The 21,349-nt window shown below is 37.2% G+C and overlaps 2 protein-coding genes across 2 annotated transcripts in view; one reads left to right on the top strand and one right to left on the bottom strand.

Annotated features, from left to right (window-relative positions):
- Window positions 1–2,108, top strand: part of LOC139138465 (thioredoxin-like) — an 82,984-nt gene extending 80,876 nt beyond the window's left edge. The window contains exons 3-5 of the mRNA XM_070706854.1: window positions 746–805; window positions 961–1,026; window positions 2,019–2,108. Coding sequence (XP_070562955.1) covers window positions 746–805; window positions 961–1,026; window positions 2,019–2,093 — 201 coding nt within the window. The 3' untranslated portion in view covers window positions 2,094–2,108. The remainder of the gene's footprint in view (window positions 1–745; window positions 806–960; window positions 1,027–2,018) is intronic.
- A 457-nt stretch (window positions 2,109–2,565) lies between these two features.
- LOC139139510 (uncharacterized) lies at window positions 2,566–3,408 on the bottom strand. The gene has a single exon (XM_070708423.1). It carries the CDS (start codon window positions 3,406–3,408, stop codon window positions 2,566–2,568), a length of 843 nt encoding a protein of 280 aa, XP_070564524.1.
- Window positions 3,409–21,349: the final 17,941 nt, after the last annotated feature.

Below are 21,349 nucleotides of genomic sequence, written 5' to 3' on the forward strand. Positions count from 1 at the left end.
CAAATGGCAAATATGTCTTGTTATAATTGCCACGGGGCTGGATTAAACATGTTAATCTTGAGGTATAAGATTTAACAAGCTGGACAGGCTTCATAATATTTGTCATACTTTTTAGAAAGATTTCACAGATTGGATTATTTTGGCAGCTTCCGCTGATCCAATCATCTTTAACTTGTAGTAAACACTTTTGATATAAATCTTGTAGAATAAAAGTTTCAGCGCTGACAGAAGGAAAAATACCGCGTCATGATAGTCACCATGATATCACTGAAATGTAGATTTTGTCGAATGCCACTGCCTTCGACTTAGCTTCTTGTTATTGTAAACTCTTGATAAAATGTAGAATTCAACTATAATGGCCTCAATGTAGGTATTACAAAGCCACAAAGGGTAGCATTATTCGAGCTAACCTTTTCAATCTGAGAATAATGTTCGGTAACCGCCTCCCCCGTCTTACTCTCTTTTTTCAAAGGCCGAGCTGAATGATATCAAGAACAACACAGGCAACCGATGATGGTACTTTTCATATCAGCATGGTGGCATCAGAAGAGTGAGGACTTTATTCCGACTTTAAAGTGAGTTTCCAATAGGTATTTCGGTATCAACGAAGACATCAGTATTTTCGAAGACTGCTTAAAGAGTTCATCAATGTGGACAACTTCATATTCTGCCGCCGAGAGTATAAGCCTATGTAACTGTTAGCGCTCATTCAACTAATCGCTTTACTATATGCCTCACATTTTAGGCTCACGCCAAATCGTTCCGTGCGATGAATTTTATCAAGACCGATATTGCGGCCTCTCCGGTAAGCTGGATTTCTCATATTTGATATCTTTGACAATGCCAATGCTCAATTTTCGCTGGTATGTTAGACATTAGAAGGTATACGAGCCTATACCGTAAAGCAATTTTGAGTTGCACCTTTTCACTTTTCATGAACTGTACCTTGTCACTTTCCAGGGTATTGCCGCCAACTGCGAAATCAACGAGCTTCCATCCTTTCTGTTCTTCAGACATCAGAACGAGGTAAAGTATTCTTTGTCTTTTTTGTCAAATTCATCAACAGCATCTATCGACGACTTAATACAGTGAACTTGCAGATTTCAAAAGTTTAGGTAATATTATCACCAGCATGCATACGATTTATTGAAGCGTCATACAAAATATTGCGGCTGATACTTTGCAAGCCAAACACCATTCAATATAACCATTCTTTCAAGGAATACAATTTTCACGGCATATTATGTCTCCCTGTGAGACATTCCAAACTTAGCTGTAGTGTAACGCCCCTCCCTGTAGAGATTTTATCTCGAAGCGTCCCTCACGTAGCCAAGGCGTGTGAAGGTCATTGACTCAGATCGTACGAGAAGCAGATAAGAGATAGTGTGATAGTTTAATTAATTATTGGTTAAGATTTCAATGAGAACAATCGAGAACGGGATATTGCATGGTGTGATCTTATTTAATCTTAAGAAATATCAAAGACTGACGGGAAATTACCACGTGATAACTTTTGTAATAATGTAAGTCTTCAGATGTATTTAACTTTGTAGATAATTTAGACTAGTAGACTTGAGATCAGAGCTGAGACGGTGAACTATACGGTCGCCATCTTGCAATAAAGTACAAGGTTGTGTTACAATCTACATCTTGGTGTGTCAGCTTCAGTTACTGAAAGCATTACGATTCAGACTGGCATCTCAACTCGTAATTCCCCTAACTACGAGCGCAACAATAGTATACTCTGCCCTATCATTCGCTTTGTGGGACTAATTTATGTCTCTCTATCGCTGTTTCTGTGACCGCCACTCTTTGCTCTTTGTCTGTCCCCTTCGTCTGTCTCGCTTGGTGTTTCTTATACTGTCACACTATCTGTTCTCTCTCCTCCCTCTCTCTCTCTCTCTCTCTCTCTCTCTCTCTCAGTCTGTCTCTCTCTCTGTAAATTGAAAGTCGGAACAAAATACCTAGCGTCGTTGTTTCAAACACATTTTACTTTGATTGTTACTGGTCATTTACAGATGCGTGAAGAGAGAATTGAAGGCTTAGACGAGGAAAGGCTAAGTGCTACATTGGAACGTTTGGACAAGCTGTAAATACATCGTCAACACATCAACGCCGAGCGGAAACAGGTGAACGCGCAGCTAGTAATTGCTGCAAATGCAGCATAATGAACTTACTTCAGTCCTTGATAATAAAAAGTTAATTAATAAGAATAACGATAAAAATAGAATCAAGCCTGCGTTTGCACAGAAAAATATTTGAATGTACGTTTGTAGTTTTTCATAGTCAATGTCAATTCATTACTCTTATCCTGTAATCTTATTCCATAGAATTGTTAATTGTAAATTATAGTTATTGTTATGAATTTCCTGCAAATAATAGGCGCGCTTGGGAAAAGTTGGGAATAAAAATTTTAAAGCCATTATAATTGTGTAGTCGATGACTTCGTTGTTCCGCTCGGCTCGAATGATTGTGCTGAAGAGAGTAGGATAGGATAGGATAGGATAAATAATTTATATAGCGCCTAGTATCCATCAGCAATGTTCACTGGCGCTTTACACTAGGTCACAGGTAAGCTCTCTTGAAGAAATGAGTCTTAAGCAGAGATCTGAAGGTGCGAATGTCCGGGGCTGATCGAAGAGGAGCTGGCAGTTTGTTCCATAGAATTGATGAGGAATAGGAGAAGGATCTGTCACCGTATGATTTTAACCGAGTTCGTGGAACTTTAAGTGTGGTTTGTAGACTTGATCGTAGAGATCTGCTAGGGGTGTTGACTTCAATGAGTTCGGCCAGGTATGAAGGAGCGAGTCCATGTATTGATTTATATGTGAGAAGTAGGATTTTGAACTGAATTCTGTAAGACACGGGGAGCCAGTGAAGTTCCTTCAGGATTGGTGTAATGTGATCCCTTTTCCTTGTTTTTGTGATGAGACGGGCAGCCGAGTTTTGTGCTCTTTGTAGTAATCTGATGTATGAGTCCGGTAAACCGTAGAGTAGGGAGTTGCTGTAGTCTAGCTTGGCAGAAAGAGTTGAATACATGAGAGTCAGACAAGTCTGTTGAGAGAGATATTTCCTGATGAATCCAATACGGCGGATAAGTAGATAGATGCTCTGACAGGTCTGAATTATGTGTTTCTTGAAATCGTGGCTACTGTCAAACAGGAATCCAATATTGCGTGCTGCGTCTGCCAGTTGAATGGAACTTGATCCAACTTGAATGCTGTCAATGGTGATTGGTGAGTGATCATATCGTGAACGAATAAGGAGGATTTCTGTTTTGCCATCGTTGAGTTGTAATTTGTTTGATGTCATCCAATCTTTAATGTCAACCAGACAACCTTCGATTTGAGAAATTGCTGTTGGAATATGATTTTTGTGAAGGCCAAGTACAGTGGTTATCATCTGCATATTGGTGAAATTTAAGATTGTGGTTTCGGATTATCTGTCCAAGGGGTGTAGTATAGAGAGTGAATAAAAGCGGGCCTAGAACTGATCCCTGTGGAATACCGAATTGAAGTGGAGTTGATTGTGACGAATGACCATTGATTATGACGGACTGGTATCGATTGGTGAGATATGATGAAAGCCACTTGAGGGCAGTACCTTGAATACCCAGATGAGTAGAATATAAGGTCCTTCAGGACAGTGGTGCTTCTTCTACAATCTTTTGGTTATCTGATTAGCAGTCTTTAGGAGTTGTTTTAGTTGAAGGAAATCAACAGAGAAGGACAGGTGACGGCTTCTACGATTGAATTTGTCAGTTCGATAACAGGTGTTTCTACTGTTCATCTGTAATGTTTCAAGTTCCCACAGCCGTCATTGCCCCTACCTCTTCGATAATGGTATATTTTAGTCGAGCTACAGCTATCAATAAACTTAATGATCTTGTTTTTTGCTCATCTCGAAAAACTTATTGGGTCGATCACAAAATATCGCAATTGATTTGTTTAGCGTAAAGTTTGCAATATTACTCTAATTTCAACCCTGCTAGGACTATGAGAGAATAGTTGCAGAGTCAGAAAAAGTTAATGAACGCCAGAGACAATGTACTTTAAAACCGATTTTTGTATTGTCCCATGCTGTTAATAATGAACATCTGTCAATTTCGAAATCTTGAGTTAATTTTTATTTTGTTACGAGGAATTCATTTCGGGGGAGGGCGTCCGGTCGCAAGTATATGCCTTTTTGTCGATGAATCCATTGTAACTCAAATAGGATATCATGAACAAGGCGAGTAACATTATCCCGAACTGCATAGAGTTTAGCGAGAAAATGAAAGTATACTGTGTTAATCCTTTTATTCTGTCGATGAAAGAAGTCATTTCTATTTCTATAAATTTGAAACTCGACTCGAGTAATCACAGTCTCCTTTTCGTGAAAATAGAAATAAACCCTTCAGCTCATTATTGAACTACGACTGAGAGTGGCCGCCTTTAAGAACTCAAAAGTTGTTACATTTATACTAAAGTGGTTCTTCGATCCAGCACAGTGCACACTGTATACCCTTTCCTCTTATAATTGTCAACGTTTTGTTATTGTATACGCAATAGGCCTACATACACCGTTGAACTTTTGCTGCATTCTTTGAAATTTTATAGTCAATATGTAACATGGAAGAAATAAATGAAGCTGCTTTTCCATAGTAAACGATTGGAAAGGGAACTGTGTGCTCTATATAAGCGATTTTTGACAAGGTGAACACTAAGCGTTTCGAGATGTTTTCGGAGTAGAACAAGAAATGAACTTTACAGAAAAATAAAAATAATGAAAACTACATCAAAATTTGAAAGTTACAGCTCTACGAATACGACTACTGACGAGTTGAATACTTGATAGTGTTTTGACATGTCTTTGAAAGCAGGACAAGGTAGTGTTGTGTACCCTGTCAACATGACATAGACAATGGAAAACACATCAAAGGTTAAAAGTTACAGCGAATGGAGCTTTTATAAAGGAAATATGCGACATACGTACCGTGATACTAATAGTGCTGGACGGCTTGTGAACTACATATGTGTTGCTCTAAATGCACAGTTAGCACAAGATCTCTCTGTGAGCGCCCATAAACCAGGTGAAACACTGAGAATTCGGTATGTGCACTTGGAGCTATGACATTTACCCTCGTAATATGGTGTCTTCGAGAGAAAATGGCATGCATATGGCTGGCGCAGAAACTATTTAAGGGGTTAGATTAAGTCAATTGCATTATGCGTCTGTCCGAACAGATAACTGTCAACCGACAGTGTGTCAATCTTATGAAAGGGGTTGCGCCTATCTGAGTGCGGGACTTATCGATAAAGATCAAGCCTTGTATCATGCTATGTTGGTTGAACTTTACACAGCTGTCCATGGGTGAAAATCAATCAACAGTGAACAAAGGAACTGTCACTCATTCGATGACGTTCGTGACCGCTTCACGATGCAAGGTAAAAAATTAAAATGCATATCAGTAAGGTTTTTTGATATTTTTTCAGAGACTACTTACTCCTCATTGCTGGCATCAATATTCAAGGCTGTGACTAATGTCGTACAAAGCCTTGATCCCATAAATGGTATATCAAACGGCCTTATGCAGAGTGAGAAAACAGTCTGTACTAAACAGTATATATTTATCATTGCAAATTTTGTCTAATTCCCCAGACAGAAAGAGAATATGCAGAGTGTTCAACTTCACGGTAACTCTAGCATTGTGTGTTAATCCCTGCCATATTTATCACTATTTCGTCCTTTGAGTTAAATTTAACAAGTTTAATGCACTTAACAGGTCTTTCTATGGCCGTAAAACTCACACTTAGTTCTTTCACTTTCTCTTTAGGTTCCAGCAACTGCATATTATTTATGGCTCTGACTCGCATATTTGTCCCTGATTTGAATTGCTTCTAGACACAGGTAATGTCAAAGTGTTAGTTTGGTGTCTGACTCATTGCTATCTGTATCATTTGGGTCAGAATAATAACGAATGTTTTTTTTATGAGAATGTGTTCGTTGTCTTCAGAGTTTTTAGTGTTCATCGAACCTCAAGACAAGTATGGAGCTGTCAATTATTCGACGGGGTGTAGCAGAGGATAGCAGGTGTGGTCCGTTACTGTGGCCCTTCACTATTCCCTTTATAAAATGTCACCCCTAGCTGCTTTTAGATCGTAAAACCGTACCCTCCAACTGCTCAAAATTTATGACATTGACGAGTCTGATACAGTAAGATTTACTATACAAATGTGTTGACCGATTACTACACAGACTTATTTGACGGCTAAAGGCCTATGAGTAAAGCTTTGGGAATAACACAATCTGAACTAACTCAGATTTAAAGTGATACGGCGATTTCCCTATTGTAACGTTGGGAAAAATGATATGGTACGTCAGTTTAGCTGTAATTGACGTGTTTGTAGATTAAAGACAGTTAAAATCACTGTAGTCCCAAGCAAGAACAAACTTGCATCACCATTGTCATGAAAATAATGTAAATGAAGAGAATATATAGTTTGACCTTCTCAATGCTTAGTTTGTAAAGTTTGACCCTACCCTCAGAGGCAGAATTTGTAAAATATGACTCAAAATTTCCCTAAGTTTGAATTTGTTATTCGGCATTTTGCAAATGGTGCAAAAAGGTGGACTTACCTTCCTGAGTGCATCTGGCACGCTTATCTTCGTCTTGCAATTGTCTATCCCTCAATGAGGAACAACATTTCTGCTATCTATCTATCTATCTATCTATCTAGAAAATTTGTATAGCGCCTAATATCCAAAGTTAAACAATGCTCAGTGGCGCTTAGAGTTACAATGAAAATGCTCTCTGGAAGATGTAAGTTTTTAAGCGTCTTTTGAAAATGTTGACATTAGGAGAGGTTTTTATGTCAAGGGGCAAAGAGTTCCAAAGGACAGGAGCTGCTGCAGAGAAGGAGCGGCGACCATAGGTTGTCGGATTCCATCTAGGTGTGTGCAGAAGGCATTTATCAGATGAACGAAGAACACGTGATGAGGCACAAGGTGCTATTAAATTCCTGAGATATTGTGGAGCTTGTCCATTTAGGGCTTTGTAAGTAATCAGCAAAAGTTTGTAAACAATGCGATGATGTACTGGAAGCCAGTGAAGTTGCATAAGTATGGGATAATGTGGTCGGATTTCCTGGTCTTTGTAACAATTCTAGCTGCTGTGTTTTGGGCACGTTGTAACCGCTGTAATTGTGTATCGGGCAAGCCATATAGTAGAGCATTGCAGTAGTCAAGCTTTGAAGATATAACGGCGTGGACGAGGGTGGCACAGGAATCTCTGGACAAGTACTTTCTGATACGACCAATTTTGCGAAGGAGGAAGTGATTCACTGCAAGTGGCACCAATATGTTGTTGGAATGTATCTACCCTCGCATGTTCTACCGTTGGTGAACTTGCAATGTTCCCTTATAGACTCTATAAGAAACCCTGAATATGTATTCATTTTACGGTAAACATCTATCATTTCTATTGGCATAAATTTTTCTTTGCCAATAAAATTCTGTCTATATACATATACATAATGCTACAATTCAAGCATCGAAAGCTCGTCATTCGTAAAAAACCGAGCGGGATTACACTGAGACGTCGTTTTCTATAGTCCTTGAGTAAAATAATGACATTTACCACACTTTCTCTACAACCTTCCCACAAGTAAATGGTACTTCGTTGAGTGAACAGGTCTCGTGACTTCTGCTCCAGACGAGATATTCATTATATGTGTAACCTTTTCAATCTGAAACTACCTCCTTTCACCTTACTCTAGTTATTCTAAGGCCGAGCTGAATGATATCAAGAACAACAAAGGCAACTGAGTGATGCTACTTTTAATATCGGCATGGTGGCATCAGAAGAGTGAGGACTTTATTCCAACCATGACTTTTCCTCAGACAAATTAGTTGGACAGCTACGGTGTTTACTAAATCAATTAATCCGTTGATACAGACAGCCGATTATCCAGTTGGCAATGTTTGTAGAGCAATTAAAGTGGTATGTAAACAGGTTGGAGAGGAGATAAGGAATTGTAGGTAATAAAGAAAGCTGTCAGACGGTTTGGGGTCGAAATTTTTATTTAAAATATTACAGAATTAAAAAAGAACCCCACCCCTACCCCACCCCGTTGGACTGACTCCTGTCCTCTGTGGTGAAAATTGAAATAAATCCTTTAGCTCGTTTTTGAAGTACGACAGAGAGTGGCCGCCATTATGAACTCTAGAGATGTTAAATTAACACTATAGAGGTTCTCTGATGTAACACAGTGTACACTGTATACCCTTTCCTCAATAATTGTTCGCGTTTGGTTATTGTGTACGCAAAGGCCTACACTGTTGAACTTTTACTGCATCCTTTTGAATTTGACCGCCGATATGTAAAGCGGAAGAAACAACACCTGCTTTTCCAAAGTGCACGATTTGGAAGGGCGAACTTTGTACGCTACGTATACGACTAATGAAAATGTGAACAATAAGCGTTTCGACATGTTTTGGGAGTCGTACAAGAAGTTTACCTTACATACAGAATGAAAATAATGAAAAATGCTCCAAAATTCGAAAGATACAACTCTAGGTATACGACCACTGACAAGTTGAATAAATGGTGCTTTGCCATGTTTTATGAAAGCAGGACAGTAGTGTACCCTGTCAGCAGAAAGTGGATGATGAAAATTCATCAAAAGCCACAGCAAATGGAGCTTTAAAATAAGGGATATGTTACATATCGTGATACTAATAGCTCTTTAGGGCTTGTGAAATACATGTGTTGCTCGAAATGCGCAGTTTGCACATTATCTCTCGGTAAGCCCCTGTGAAACACTGGAAAATCGGTAGTGCACTGAGCGTGACTCAAAGTTAAAACATTTACCCAAATATGGTGTCTTCATGAGAATGGATGCGCGTTGCTTACTCAGAAATTAAACCATCTCAGGGGTCAGATTGCGTCAACTGATTCTATGCCTGTCCCAACAGGTAACAGTCAACTGGCAGTTTGTAGCTCTCATGAAAGGGTCTTGGGTTATCTGAGTGCGGGACTTGTCTATAAAGATCAAGCCCTGTATTTTGTTAGGTCACAATTGTAAGCTGGTTGAACTTTGCAAAGCTGTCCATAGGTGAAAATCAACATGAGAAAAACCATAGCACAAACTATGTTGCTAGACACTCATTACAATGACAATACAGAAGTGTAGACAATGTTTGCTATCCAATAAACACCCTGTGTTTTTGTAAATAAACAAGCGTGTTTACAAACTTGCACAGGGGGAGTGGTAACAGCCAGAGTAACTTTACAATGACAACAAGAGTGCACTTAATCAGGTGTGAAATTGTTGGTCTGGCTACTGTTGGTACACATGCCCCTTGACTTTTAAAGCACAGTCTCGTTCAAGAGGTTTATTTCTTAGATCAAGAAATCACTCAAATTTGCTAGGATCCTGTCTCTAATGGAGCTATTTCTGACTTATAGGATATATCTAAATAAATGCTTAAACTTTGGAAAGGGTACAACTCTCGTTAGATGCAGTTTATTTGCAATGCGATGTAAGGCTCTGGTTTATATCTTGCGTACGAGGTTATACAATTTCCCAGAAACAACTGGATTCACACTTTTGCCGGGGTGGAAGCTGCAAGGGAGACCCACCTGGACCCCGCTGATTTTATCACGGGGGACGCATTACCCCAATCATACTGGGATTGGGTTGTAATGTTGGCAGCGTCAGTGCCGAAGTACAACCAAATCATGCATGGTTTCTTGGAAACCGAAAATGGTGACGCAGAGACTGTGCCGATACTAGGCATTGGTGACGTTGCGTTAGAACAGGAGTGAACAACCTAACCATAAACGGCCCTTTTAAGGGCCACTACCTATTCCAAAGAGAGAGTTACCGAAAACCTTTATCAACATGTTATACTGATAAACACTTTGATTTAGTGGCATACTTTTTTTAGCGAATTTGGATTTCTAGTAAAATTGGCAGCCTAATTTAGCTATGAAGGCATGGTAAATATAGAGAAAATTTGAATTAGCTGCATCTTAAATTAGCGAATTTAGACACCTAGCTAAATTAGCTAAAATAATGTTCTAGCTAAAAAGACATGTTTTACAGTAAGCTGCACGTTCCACCGAGAAATAGAAAAGACGCATAAGGGTTTATTTCTGAAATCGCCACTTCTGTTCTGTTACAAAGTGATAGTAAATATCTGAATTGGATAGCAGTGTAAAAACTGCCTGATGACAATTAATAACGTACATTTACCAAATAATGATGGGCTCGCACAATTATAAAGTAGCTCAGTCGCTGAAGAAAACATCGTGTTTACTACTGTAACATTACGGCCGCCGGCCGGCTGGCGTGTATCACAGCACGGCCGGCCAGCATGTATCGGAAAACAAGCGACCTAGTAACGCACAAAGTAATTCGCCAAGAATAGCAGACATGCGATAGTTGAAATACGGAGAGACTTGGTATGGAGTTGTTGATGTTTTTTCGTGGCATTTGCTTGCCACAGAATTTTATCCATTCACGAGTACCATTCATCGTTTGCCGTCTTTCCCTTTGTCGTCACACGTAGAATAAACCATCATTCTGTGACGCGTGTCACGCATCCAATTAAGCATGTCAATCATGACAAGGTGTTTACAACATAGCCAGTGTCAAGTGTGACCATCTTTTGTTACGTTATCAGGGTGTAAATGACAAAATATCTCTCCGGGTGGTTGCTTGTGTTGTGTTCTTACATTTGGCTGTAATCTGGCAAACGGTGGTTTTTCTCCGCCGTTTTGGGGATTACAGCCAAAGGTGAGAACGGTTTAACCTACAACGTTTGTGCCGGCTTGGTTTGGCATCAATAAACTGTGTACATAGGGACTGTTAGTCATCATATCGTGAACAAATGCACATCATTAAACTTTATATAGTTAGCGAGAAATAGTTCCCTCATGCAACTCACAAAGGCGTGGTTTTGGTAACACGATAGATATGAATTAAAGATAAAACAATACAAACATCAATACAGCTTTTGGTCTTCAATTTACATTGTCAGAAATAATATGTAAAAGTCCCTGTAACACGCGTACATTGCAAAACCATCATATGAAATTATCATCTTCACTGAGTGTTAATAATTTATTTCAAGGTCATGTTGTTGCATTAAAACTTCGAAAACATCCACGAAAAGGTAACTACCTTGTGTTTTTACCTCAAATATGGCATGTATCCGGTATTTATGCAAATCAGCTTGTAATTGAGATCTTCCTGTTTTAATTAACAATTTCACTGCTGCTGATGACCAGCTTGCACATTTACCTTTGTGTTAGATAAACTACCTTCGTAACAACGGCTTTACACAGAGTGACAGAACAGTTTATGGTAATTATTAAGTTTATCTGTTTATCATTGCAATTTTTTCTAATTCCCAAGCACAAAGAGAGAGTACTCCCTGCCATATTCATCACCGTATTCATCAGCATATCGTCTTCTCAGTTAAATTGACGGAGCAAGTTCAATGCATTAAAATGTCTCTCTGTGGCCACGAAACTCACAAGTTACTTCTTTCATTTTCTCTTAAGTTTCAAACGATTTCAAGACTATTTATGGCGCTGACGTGTATAGTATTTGTCCTCGAGTTGAACTGCTTCTTGACACATTAAATCTCGAAGTGTTTGCTTTGTGACTGACTCACTGTCATCAGTATCGATTGGGTCAGAATGATAGCAAATTTATTGAGCTATGAGCATGATTCCGTGTCATTCAGAGTGTTCAACCTCCATTGTGTGGTCGTCAAACCTAATTGGAAATAAGGAGCTGTCAGTCATATTATATACTTCAGGAGTAAAATAATGAAATTTACCACACTTTCTCTACAGCCTTCCCACAAGGAATTAATGGTTCTTCGTCGAGTGGGAGCACTTTGGTCTGAACAGGTGAACGAAGAATGGCCGCTGACCATGGCCAATAAAAGTCAACCCTTGCCACTGCAAATACATGTAATCTCCAGCTTTAGACTTTGTTGTACTTTTTTGTCTATGGTATTTGCATAGACTATGATGGTAAGTTTTATTGTATTCTACTTAACAGATTACCGGCATCTTCGACAATAGTTGTTCCTGGTAAACGCAATGGCATTCAAACCAGAACAAAACAAAATTTAAATATGTCGCCTGGGTAGTGTCATGACTAGCACGTGATAGATTTTTTCAGTTAAAAACTTTTTTCTTTACATTATAATCAACATGATATTTTCCATAGTGAAAAGATTTCCATGAAATCTATTAGCCCGAGTATAAAAACGAAAGAAATTTGTGTACACTCGTTGAGAACGCCAGTTCGTGGGTCTGCTCAGTCTATGTACTATTGATTCATCGTCAAAATTTAATTCATTAATAGTTTATATCTTTATTCATATTGCAATAATTCATCAAATGTGAAACAATGACAAATTTTGCGACGCTACACAAATACTCATTTATAGTATATTTATACAACGCAAAAGTGTGCACTAAAACGTTGTCTTTGTCGTTGAGTAAGAAAATGAATTCCCTGTAGCTCCTTCGTAGCCTCCAAATAAATGGTGGTCTTACACAAGTATGCTGAGAGTTGAATGAACCCTAATGCAAGTGCAGTGTTGAGGACAAACTGCTTTCACGTCCCTTGTACGTTGTGAGAGTGATAGCACCAGTGTTGCATCGATTTGTTCTCACTCTCTATATTGTCGGGCAAGCAAAATATCTTTTCCTTTCTTGAAGAATGCTTATTGCATTGGTCCTTGTTGTCCTCCACGCCTCAAGCGCTGCGTATTATTTGACGAATGGGCGGTCGGGTACTATAAAACTGGGACTATGGCGCAGGCAGACTACACATTTAGTGAGTGGGTTTGTGAAGTCCCCGTTGATGACAAACATGTGTAGAGATTGAACTAATCACGATGCCATGTGGTTATTTGTACTAAATGCATTGCCACATTATTAATACTCAATGCTATCAGAGCAGTAAGAAGAAAACATTAATCAGTTAGACATAGTTTGTAAGGCATTATATGTGAGTGGATGTAATCTATGTTTTTCAAAGAAGAACAATATTAATCAAAGAAAGTCATTATTGACAATGATTTTTCCTGCAATACGATGCGATAAATGCAATTTATCCAAATATTGAAGGGGCGTGAGAAAAATAATCTCACATCCCAAAGGACTTAGATGCGAAACAATTTTTAAGATGCGAAAAATATTCATATGAATTTCTGTCTCACACTTGCCTCCGGTTTGCATGCAGCAGAAATTCCCAAACTTGTGTGCGATAATTCATCTCAGTCCATTTGGGTGTTGTATTCTATCATTCTAGTCCGTGGGCTAGAGGGGGTCTACGTGCATCCCCCCACAGGAGAACAAACCTGTATTTTTCAGAAGCCTCGGGATCCCTAGAATAGGAAATGGAATTTGAACAGAAACAATATAGGGACGCAATAGCTGTTATGGTCATGTTTTGAAGGGTACCGAAAAATCACAATTTTCCAACTCAAATGCATTTTCGTTAAATCTGCCTTCTTGTAAGTCATGTGCTGAGCTTATTTTTTAACATAACTTCACTTGTTATTCCTCTTTAAGATGACATATTGTACTATGCAATATCTTCTATAGTTTTTGTGAAAATTGACCAAAACTTACCCATACCCCAAAATTTAACATTGCAAAATACAGTAAATCTCAAACTCTACCAATTTTTTAGCCAGGCATAATAAATAATGCAATGCTTTGTATTAAATCTGTTTTATTTGATACAGGAACGTGTAAGAAATATCAAATAGACTTTAAAGAGAAAAAGTATTGGGATTCTACAGCTGTAACAGTCATATTTTGAAGGGTACCGCAAAATCACAGTGTTGCACATTTGCATGTATTTTGGTTGAACCTGTCGTCTTATAAGTCATCTGCTGAGCTTCTTATACAAAATAATGTAAGTTGTCTTCTATAGGTCATTTGCTGAGCATGTTTTTGAATATAACCTCACTTGTTAGGTATCATTAGAAAGATAATTTATTAATCTTTCAAATGACATACAGTAACATGCAATATCTTGTATAGTTTTTATGATATATGATCAAAACTTACCCAATATCCCAAAGTTTACATTGAAATTGCAGTCACAGATAAAAACAAATTCTACCCATTTTTAAGCTAGACACAAAAATCTGGCCGTTTTTGCTATTAAATCTGCTTTATTTGGTACAGGGACATGTAAGTATATCAAATAACCTTTTAACAGAAAAAAATATTTGGATTCTACAGCTGTAATAGTCATATTTTGAAGGAAACCGCAAAATCACAGTGTTGCAGATTTGCATGCATTTTTGTTAAATCTGTCTTCCAATAGGTCATCTGCTGAGCTTGTTTTTGAATATAACCCCACTTGTTAGGTATCATTAGAAAGATAATTTACTAATATTTCAAATTAAATATTGTAACATGCAATATCTTGCATAGTTTTTATGAAATATGACCAAAAACTAAACCCATACCCCAAAGTTTAAAAGTTGCAGTCATAGCTAAAATCAAATTCTACCTTTTTTTTATCGAGACATATAAAATCAGGCATATTTTGTATGCAATCTATTTTTTTCGGTAATTTGTCATGTCAGAAATACAAAATAGACTTTAACAGAAAAAAGATCGTAATTCTGTAGTTGTAACAGTCAGATTTTGAAGGGTACGGCAAAATCTCAGTATTCCTGACTTGCGTGCATTTTTGTTGAATCTGTCTTCTTATAAGTCATCTGCTAAGCTTCTTATTGAATATAATGTAAATTTTTAGGTATTATTAAAAAATAATTTACTAGTTTTAAAAACAACATATAGTGACATGCAATATCTTGTAATTTTTTATGAAATATGACCAAAACTTACCCCATACCCCAAAGTTTACAACGAAAACTACTGTCATAGCTAATGTCAAATTCTACCAATTTTTTACGCAGACATAAGAAATTGGGCGATTCTTTGTATGAAATCTGTTTTATTTTGTACTTAACCATATCAAAAATATGGAATGAACTTTAACAGAAAAAATATTGGGATTCTATAGCTGTAACAGTCGTATTCTGAGGGGTACCGCAAAATCTCAGTATTCATGACTCGCATGCGTTTTTGTTAAATATGTCTTCTTATAAGTCGTCTGCTGAGCTTGTTATTGATTATAACCTGGCTTGTTTAGTATCATTGAAAAGGTAATTAACTAGTCTTTACAATGACATATTGTAACAGGCAATATCTTGTACAGTTTTCATGAAATATGGCCAAAACTTACCCCATACCCAAGGTTTATATAGAAAGTACTGTCATAGCTATCGTGATCAAATTCCGCGAATTTTTAGCTAGACTTGATAAAAAGAGCTCTGTTTTGGTATTATATCTGTTGTATTTGGTACTGGGTCATGTCAGAAATGTGAAATAGACTTTTAACAAAAAAAATATTTGGATTGTTTAGTTGTAACAGCCATATTTTGAAGGGAAATGCAAAATCGCAGTACCGCAGACTGGCACCTTTTTTGTTAAATTCTTCTTCTTGTAAGTCATCTGCTGAGCTTATTTTGTAATACAACCTGGCGTGTGAGGTATCATTAGTAGGGCAATTTATTCTTCTTTAAGACGACATATTGTAATATGCAATGTCCTTCATAGTTTTCCGGAAATATGGTCAAACTTTACCTCATACCCCAAAGTTCAAATCGCAATTTACGGCTTATCTTAAATTCTATCATTTTTTGCTACACATAATACAAAAGGCAATTCTTGTATAAAATCTGATTTATTTGTTACAAAAGTGTCACAAGTATTAAATTAACTTTTAACGGGAAGATGATGCAATTTAGTAGCAATTTGGATCATTTTAGAGGGGGAACCCATATATGGCAAATGTATGTGTTTCGGCAAATTTGCCATGTTATACCTTGGTACCCTTTCAAATATGATCCAAAAGGCTACAAAATCATATTAAATTCCTATTGAAAGTTAATTGCATATTTGTTACAAACTTTTTTAACAAAAACACAGATTTCATAGATTGCAAACAAGCATTGCCTTTGTATACAAAGTTAATAAATTGTAAAAAATGGTAGAGTTTCAGAGTTGCAGTAATTTGCTGTGTAAACTTTGGGGTATGGGGTAACTTTTGGTCATATTTCATGAAAACTATGCAAGATATTGCATGTTACAATATGTCATTTGAAAGATTAGTAAATTATCTTTCTAATGATACCTAACAAGTGAGGTTATATTCAAAAACAAGCTCAGCAAATGACCTATAGGAAGACAACTTACATTATTTTGTATAAGAAGCTCAACAGATGACTTATAAGAAGACAGGTTTAACAAAAATGCATGCAAATCTGCAACACTGTGATTTTGCGGTACCCTTCAAAATATGACTGTTACAGCTGTAGAATCCCAATATTTTTTCTGTTAAAAGTCTATTTCATATTTCTTACATGTCCTTGTACCAAATAAAACAGATTTAATAGCAAAAACGGCCAGATTTTTTGTGTCTAGCTAAAAAATTGGTAGAATTTGGTTTTAGCTATGACTTCAATTTTCAATGTAAACTTTGGGGTATGGGGTAAGTTTTGGTCATATATCATGAAAACTATACAAGATATTGCATGTTGCGATATGTCATTTGAAAGATAAGTAAATTATCTGTCTGATGATAACTATCAGTGAGGTTATATTCAAAACCTAGCTCAGCAGATGACTTATAGGAAGACAGATTTAACAAAAATGCATGCAAATCTGCAACACTGTGATTTTGTGTATCCTTCAAAATATGACTGTTACAGCTGTAGAATCCCAATATTTTTTCTGTTCAAAGTCTGCTTGATATTTCTTACATGTTTCTGTATCAAATAAAACAGATTTAATGGAAAGTATTGCATTTTTTATTATCCCTAGCTAAAAAATTGGTAGAGTTTGAGATTTACTGTATTTTGCAATGTTAAATTTGGGGTATTGGGTAAGTTTTGGTCAATTTTCACAAAAACTATAGAAGATATTGCATAGTACAATATTCATCTTAAAGAGGAATAACAAGTGAGGTTATGTTCAACAATAAGCTCAGCACATGACTTACAAGAAGGCCGATTTGACAAAATGCATTTGGGTTGGAAAATTGTGATTTTTCGGTACCCTTCAAAACATGACCATAACAGCTATTGCGTCCCTATATTTTTTCTGTTCAAATTCCATTTCGTATTCTAGGGGTCCAAAGGCTTCCGAAAAATACAGGTTTGTTATCCTGTGGAGGGGATGCACGTAGACCCCCTCTAGCCCACGGCCTATTCCTGGCATACGCACAAGTCAGGCTATACCAGGATGACGACCAGACACACACGTATTACAATTGTTAGGGTGTCACAACGCTATCGCGTCACGGATTTATGACTGATATACACACTCCTTTACAAAATTACCAAGCACTTAAAACATTACAAACGTACCATGTCTCTGACTGGAGAGTGTGAGACCTTCGGATAGAAGAAACGAAAGAAACGTCTCATATTTTCGTTGAGGGTGACGTGTAACTGGTCTGTTCAGCTAACGAGATATTCCAAGTAACGATCGTTTCGAGAGCCGCTACAAATTCATCAGTCATCCTGGAAATTAAAATTTACCTTATTCTCCATGTTGAACAGGCCTTATAAGTGGTTTACTGTTTTTCTAATATTTTATATGAAACGCGTGTATTACAAGAGAGAGAATTAAGATAAATTCGTGCTATCGCAAGCAGTTCGTCAAATTGGAATGCTTTCTCCCCTTGACCATGAATGGGAGGTAGTATGCGCCGCGGGACAATATTCCGATTCTGTTTTTTTTTAAAATCCCGTTGCTTGTCTTCTGCTCTTGTTGACTCATTTTGAAGCTCGAGGAACAGCTACAGGCTTTTGCCGTCTTATTTGTGATAACAGTCAGTAGTCCAGTCAAAAATAGGGTTAGACCCACCATTAAGTGCAACAGAATTTTTTTATAATTGGCCATATATCAAATGTTAAACAAGCTATTTCAGTGATTTCAAAGTCTTACACTATTTATTTGGCACGGGGAATCATTTTGGAGATATATTGTTAAGTAAAAGCATTTCGTTAATTTGCATAGTTCAAATATAACAGATTACATGTGTTGGCCGGCATATTGGATTTATGCAAATTAATAAAGTGCCTACTCAAACCATTGTATCTCAAAAATTGTTTGTCCGTGCCAAAGAAATATACTTTTAACCTTAAAATCACTGAAATAGCTTGTTTAATACGTGGTATATGACCGAAAATCTATTTTACTATAGGAATGTTAGCCAGGATACTGGAATTATGCAAATTAACGAACTGCCTATGATAAATTTCTTATTGATGGGAAAAAATACAAACACAATGACGACAAAAACGATTTGGTATGTCTACAAGGCGTGATAAAGCCAAGAGAATACAACATGTTCAGAGAGTGAAACCACATTGTAATGTTAACTAAACTTCTCACTCTATGTTATAACTTGCATTGGAATAGGGTTAAAATACATTTATAATTATTCTTTGAAGAAGAAGTATTTTTCAAAATTTTCATTAGTAGTTTTTGTGAAACATGGGCTACTGTTATCCGGTTATCAGACACCGATAGAGTTAGTACAACGCCTCGAAAGTAAACGACTTAAAACTTTGCTCAATGAAATTTTCAATCATTCGCTAACCGAATCAAGAATAAAAATCAGGGGTCACCGTGAGAATTTCGTACTAGAGAAACAAAACACCTGGCATTTTATGATATTTGATATTCCAAATGGCCACCATCCCTGTATTATTGCTTTGGTAACAACTATTTTCTATTTACAAAAATGTAAGAGAGTGAAAAAGTCTACTGCAGGAGCTTTACAATGAGTCCACACAAGCGGTAGATCAGAAAAGAATTGTAAAAGACTGAGATATAATGAATAATATAACAACAACTACTCTAAGAAGAGTCCCTTGAGAAGAGGTACTTTTCGGACCATGTAATGAATGACACTGGCAACTGAAAAAGTTGAAAGTGCTTCTTGCATCTTGGAACTCGGGACTATTTAGGTAAGCATGCGTGACTTATTTGTCAGCAGAATTACAAATTATTTTATCGTTTTATCCCAGTTCCATAACAAGACATAATGAAATAAGCCTTACCTAGCCACATGTCCTTTCAGGATGACTTGTAAACCACAAGGTCATCTGACATTTAATGAATTCAAAGGCTTGTTTTTTCATGACAAAAAAGAAGTTGCAAATATCTAATATTGCTATTTTAGGAAGTGTTATCTGCGCCAAATAATTTGTGTATAAAACGTTCTTTACACGAGCTCCAAGGCAAATTTTGAAACTGAGCACATGGTTCTGCGAGCTTCAAGATCTTTGTATAGCGCCATCATAAGCCGTTTACATACTTTCGTCTTTGTTGTTTGAAAATTTAAAATCATGTAAATTAGCCTAAAATGTATATGCGATCTAAATCCACATTTATGAGATCCGCTGGATACTGTGTCAGAAATACCACAAATCACTTTAATGGATATCAATATTTTTGCAAACGTAATTAGATATGCAAATATCACACAAGTCAGCAGTAAATAGCCACATTCATGACTGCGGTATTAAAAGGTATGTACATTGAATGCCTTCACCATAATTTCTTAAAATATAGAAACATATATATTAATTTTCATTTTAATCTGATCAGCCGTTTTCAGAAAGATCGTCCCCATTGAAGGGCACACACATACACACACATACACTGCAATACAATGTTAGCTCCTGTCCAAAAATGACAGATTACCACCTCTATCATCATGTTGGTGCCAGTACCTTGTGATTCAAACTACTAAATCAGACACTTTCGTCATTTTGAGTATCCTTATTTACCTAATATGGTGCAAGATACGGGAAACGGAAAAATGTCATTTGTTTATTTATCTATCACTACTTCTGCATTCAACGTGCTATTTTAAGTTCACTAAGTACAATGATATCGTATCACCGAAATAGTCAGATAACAAATATTGTCCACTTCAATCCACTTCTTCATTTTTTATGTATCACTACTTCTGCATTCAACGTGCTATTTTAAGTTCACTAAGTACAATGATATCGTATCACCGAAATAGTCAGATAACAAATATTGTCCACTTCTTCATTGCTCGATATATATTGAAAATATTCTAAAAGCGATTTGTAGCCCCGTTCTAGCCATAGTTCTTGATATTTTCAGTGCGTTATTGACTAGATCAGCGGAAACAAAGCAAAAGACACCACAGTCGGTCAGAATGCTCATGAATTTACTCATGTTTCTCTGAAATTGAAGGACGAATGAGTCGTATTGAACGAATTTGTTATTTTTTTAGTAACAAAAATATAATTAACATAGTTCTGTCGCTGTTCTGTTCTGTAAGGAACGGATGCAATATGGCCTTCCCTACAAGAATCATAACAAAACATATAGGATAACAAAAGTATTGCATGAAATGTACTGCCCAAATTCACCTCGTAACTGTGCCTAGGTCGTATTAATAACCAGGGGAGGTATACGCCGCCCTCCAGGCTGGGGCAAATGCCAGTGACATCTGCAGATGTGTTCTTTCAAACATATGTACATAGCCGCGGTGCGGGTGTCGCGGACAAAATACTGTGCCATGTTGCTGAGTATCCCACGTCCCAGGTTGACGATGGGCATGCAATGCTCTAAGTCTCCAGAGTCGAGGAATACGAGGCAATCCGCCGTCCACCATTGATTGTCCAACAATGCCTTTTGGAGATTTCCTCCCATCATTTATTCATGTGACAAAGTTCCTGTTATTTTGTTTCAAGTATATTTGCATTTTATAGCTCGTACCAGTTTAAAATTTTCGCTCAGAGAGAATGAGCATGCTCAGTTACTGTGTAGTCCTTGTTGGCCTTCGACTTTGACTCGTTCAACTTATTAATCGTATTATTTCACTGCTATTTTAAAAGTTGTGTATTCATCATTTCGACTTTGTTTGGGACACTCACACAATAGAGTGCATTGCAAATTTCCGGATAATAGTAAATATAAATCGTTACTTTAAGACGATAGACACTAACTGTATGTCATATTCAGGGACACATTTTTTTTTCAATATGAAAACACGAAGCTGTGTGCAGGTGCTGCCAACTGGTAAATTCTGTCAATTTTACAAAAGCATCGCAACGCATGTTTCGGAGGCTAACATGCTGATGACGTGGACCTAAAAATTTGGAGGGGAAAGTAGAGTTGCCCTCCACTTACTGGCATATGCGGAAAACATGCCCTCCCACAGAATTATGATGCCATGCCCTCCAGTATCTATAGTCT

Source organism: Ptychodera flava, chromosome 8 (genome assembly GCF_041260155.1).
Source record: "Ptychodera flava strain L36383 chromosome 8, AS_Pfla_20210202, whole genome shotgun sequence".
Taxonomy (NCBI): domain Eukaryota; kingdom Metazoa; phylum Hemichordata; class Enteropneusta; family Ptychoderidae; genus Ptychodera; species Ptychodera flava.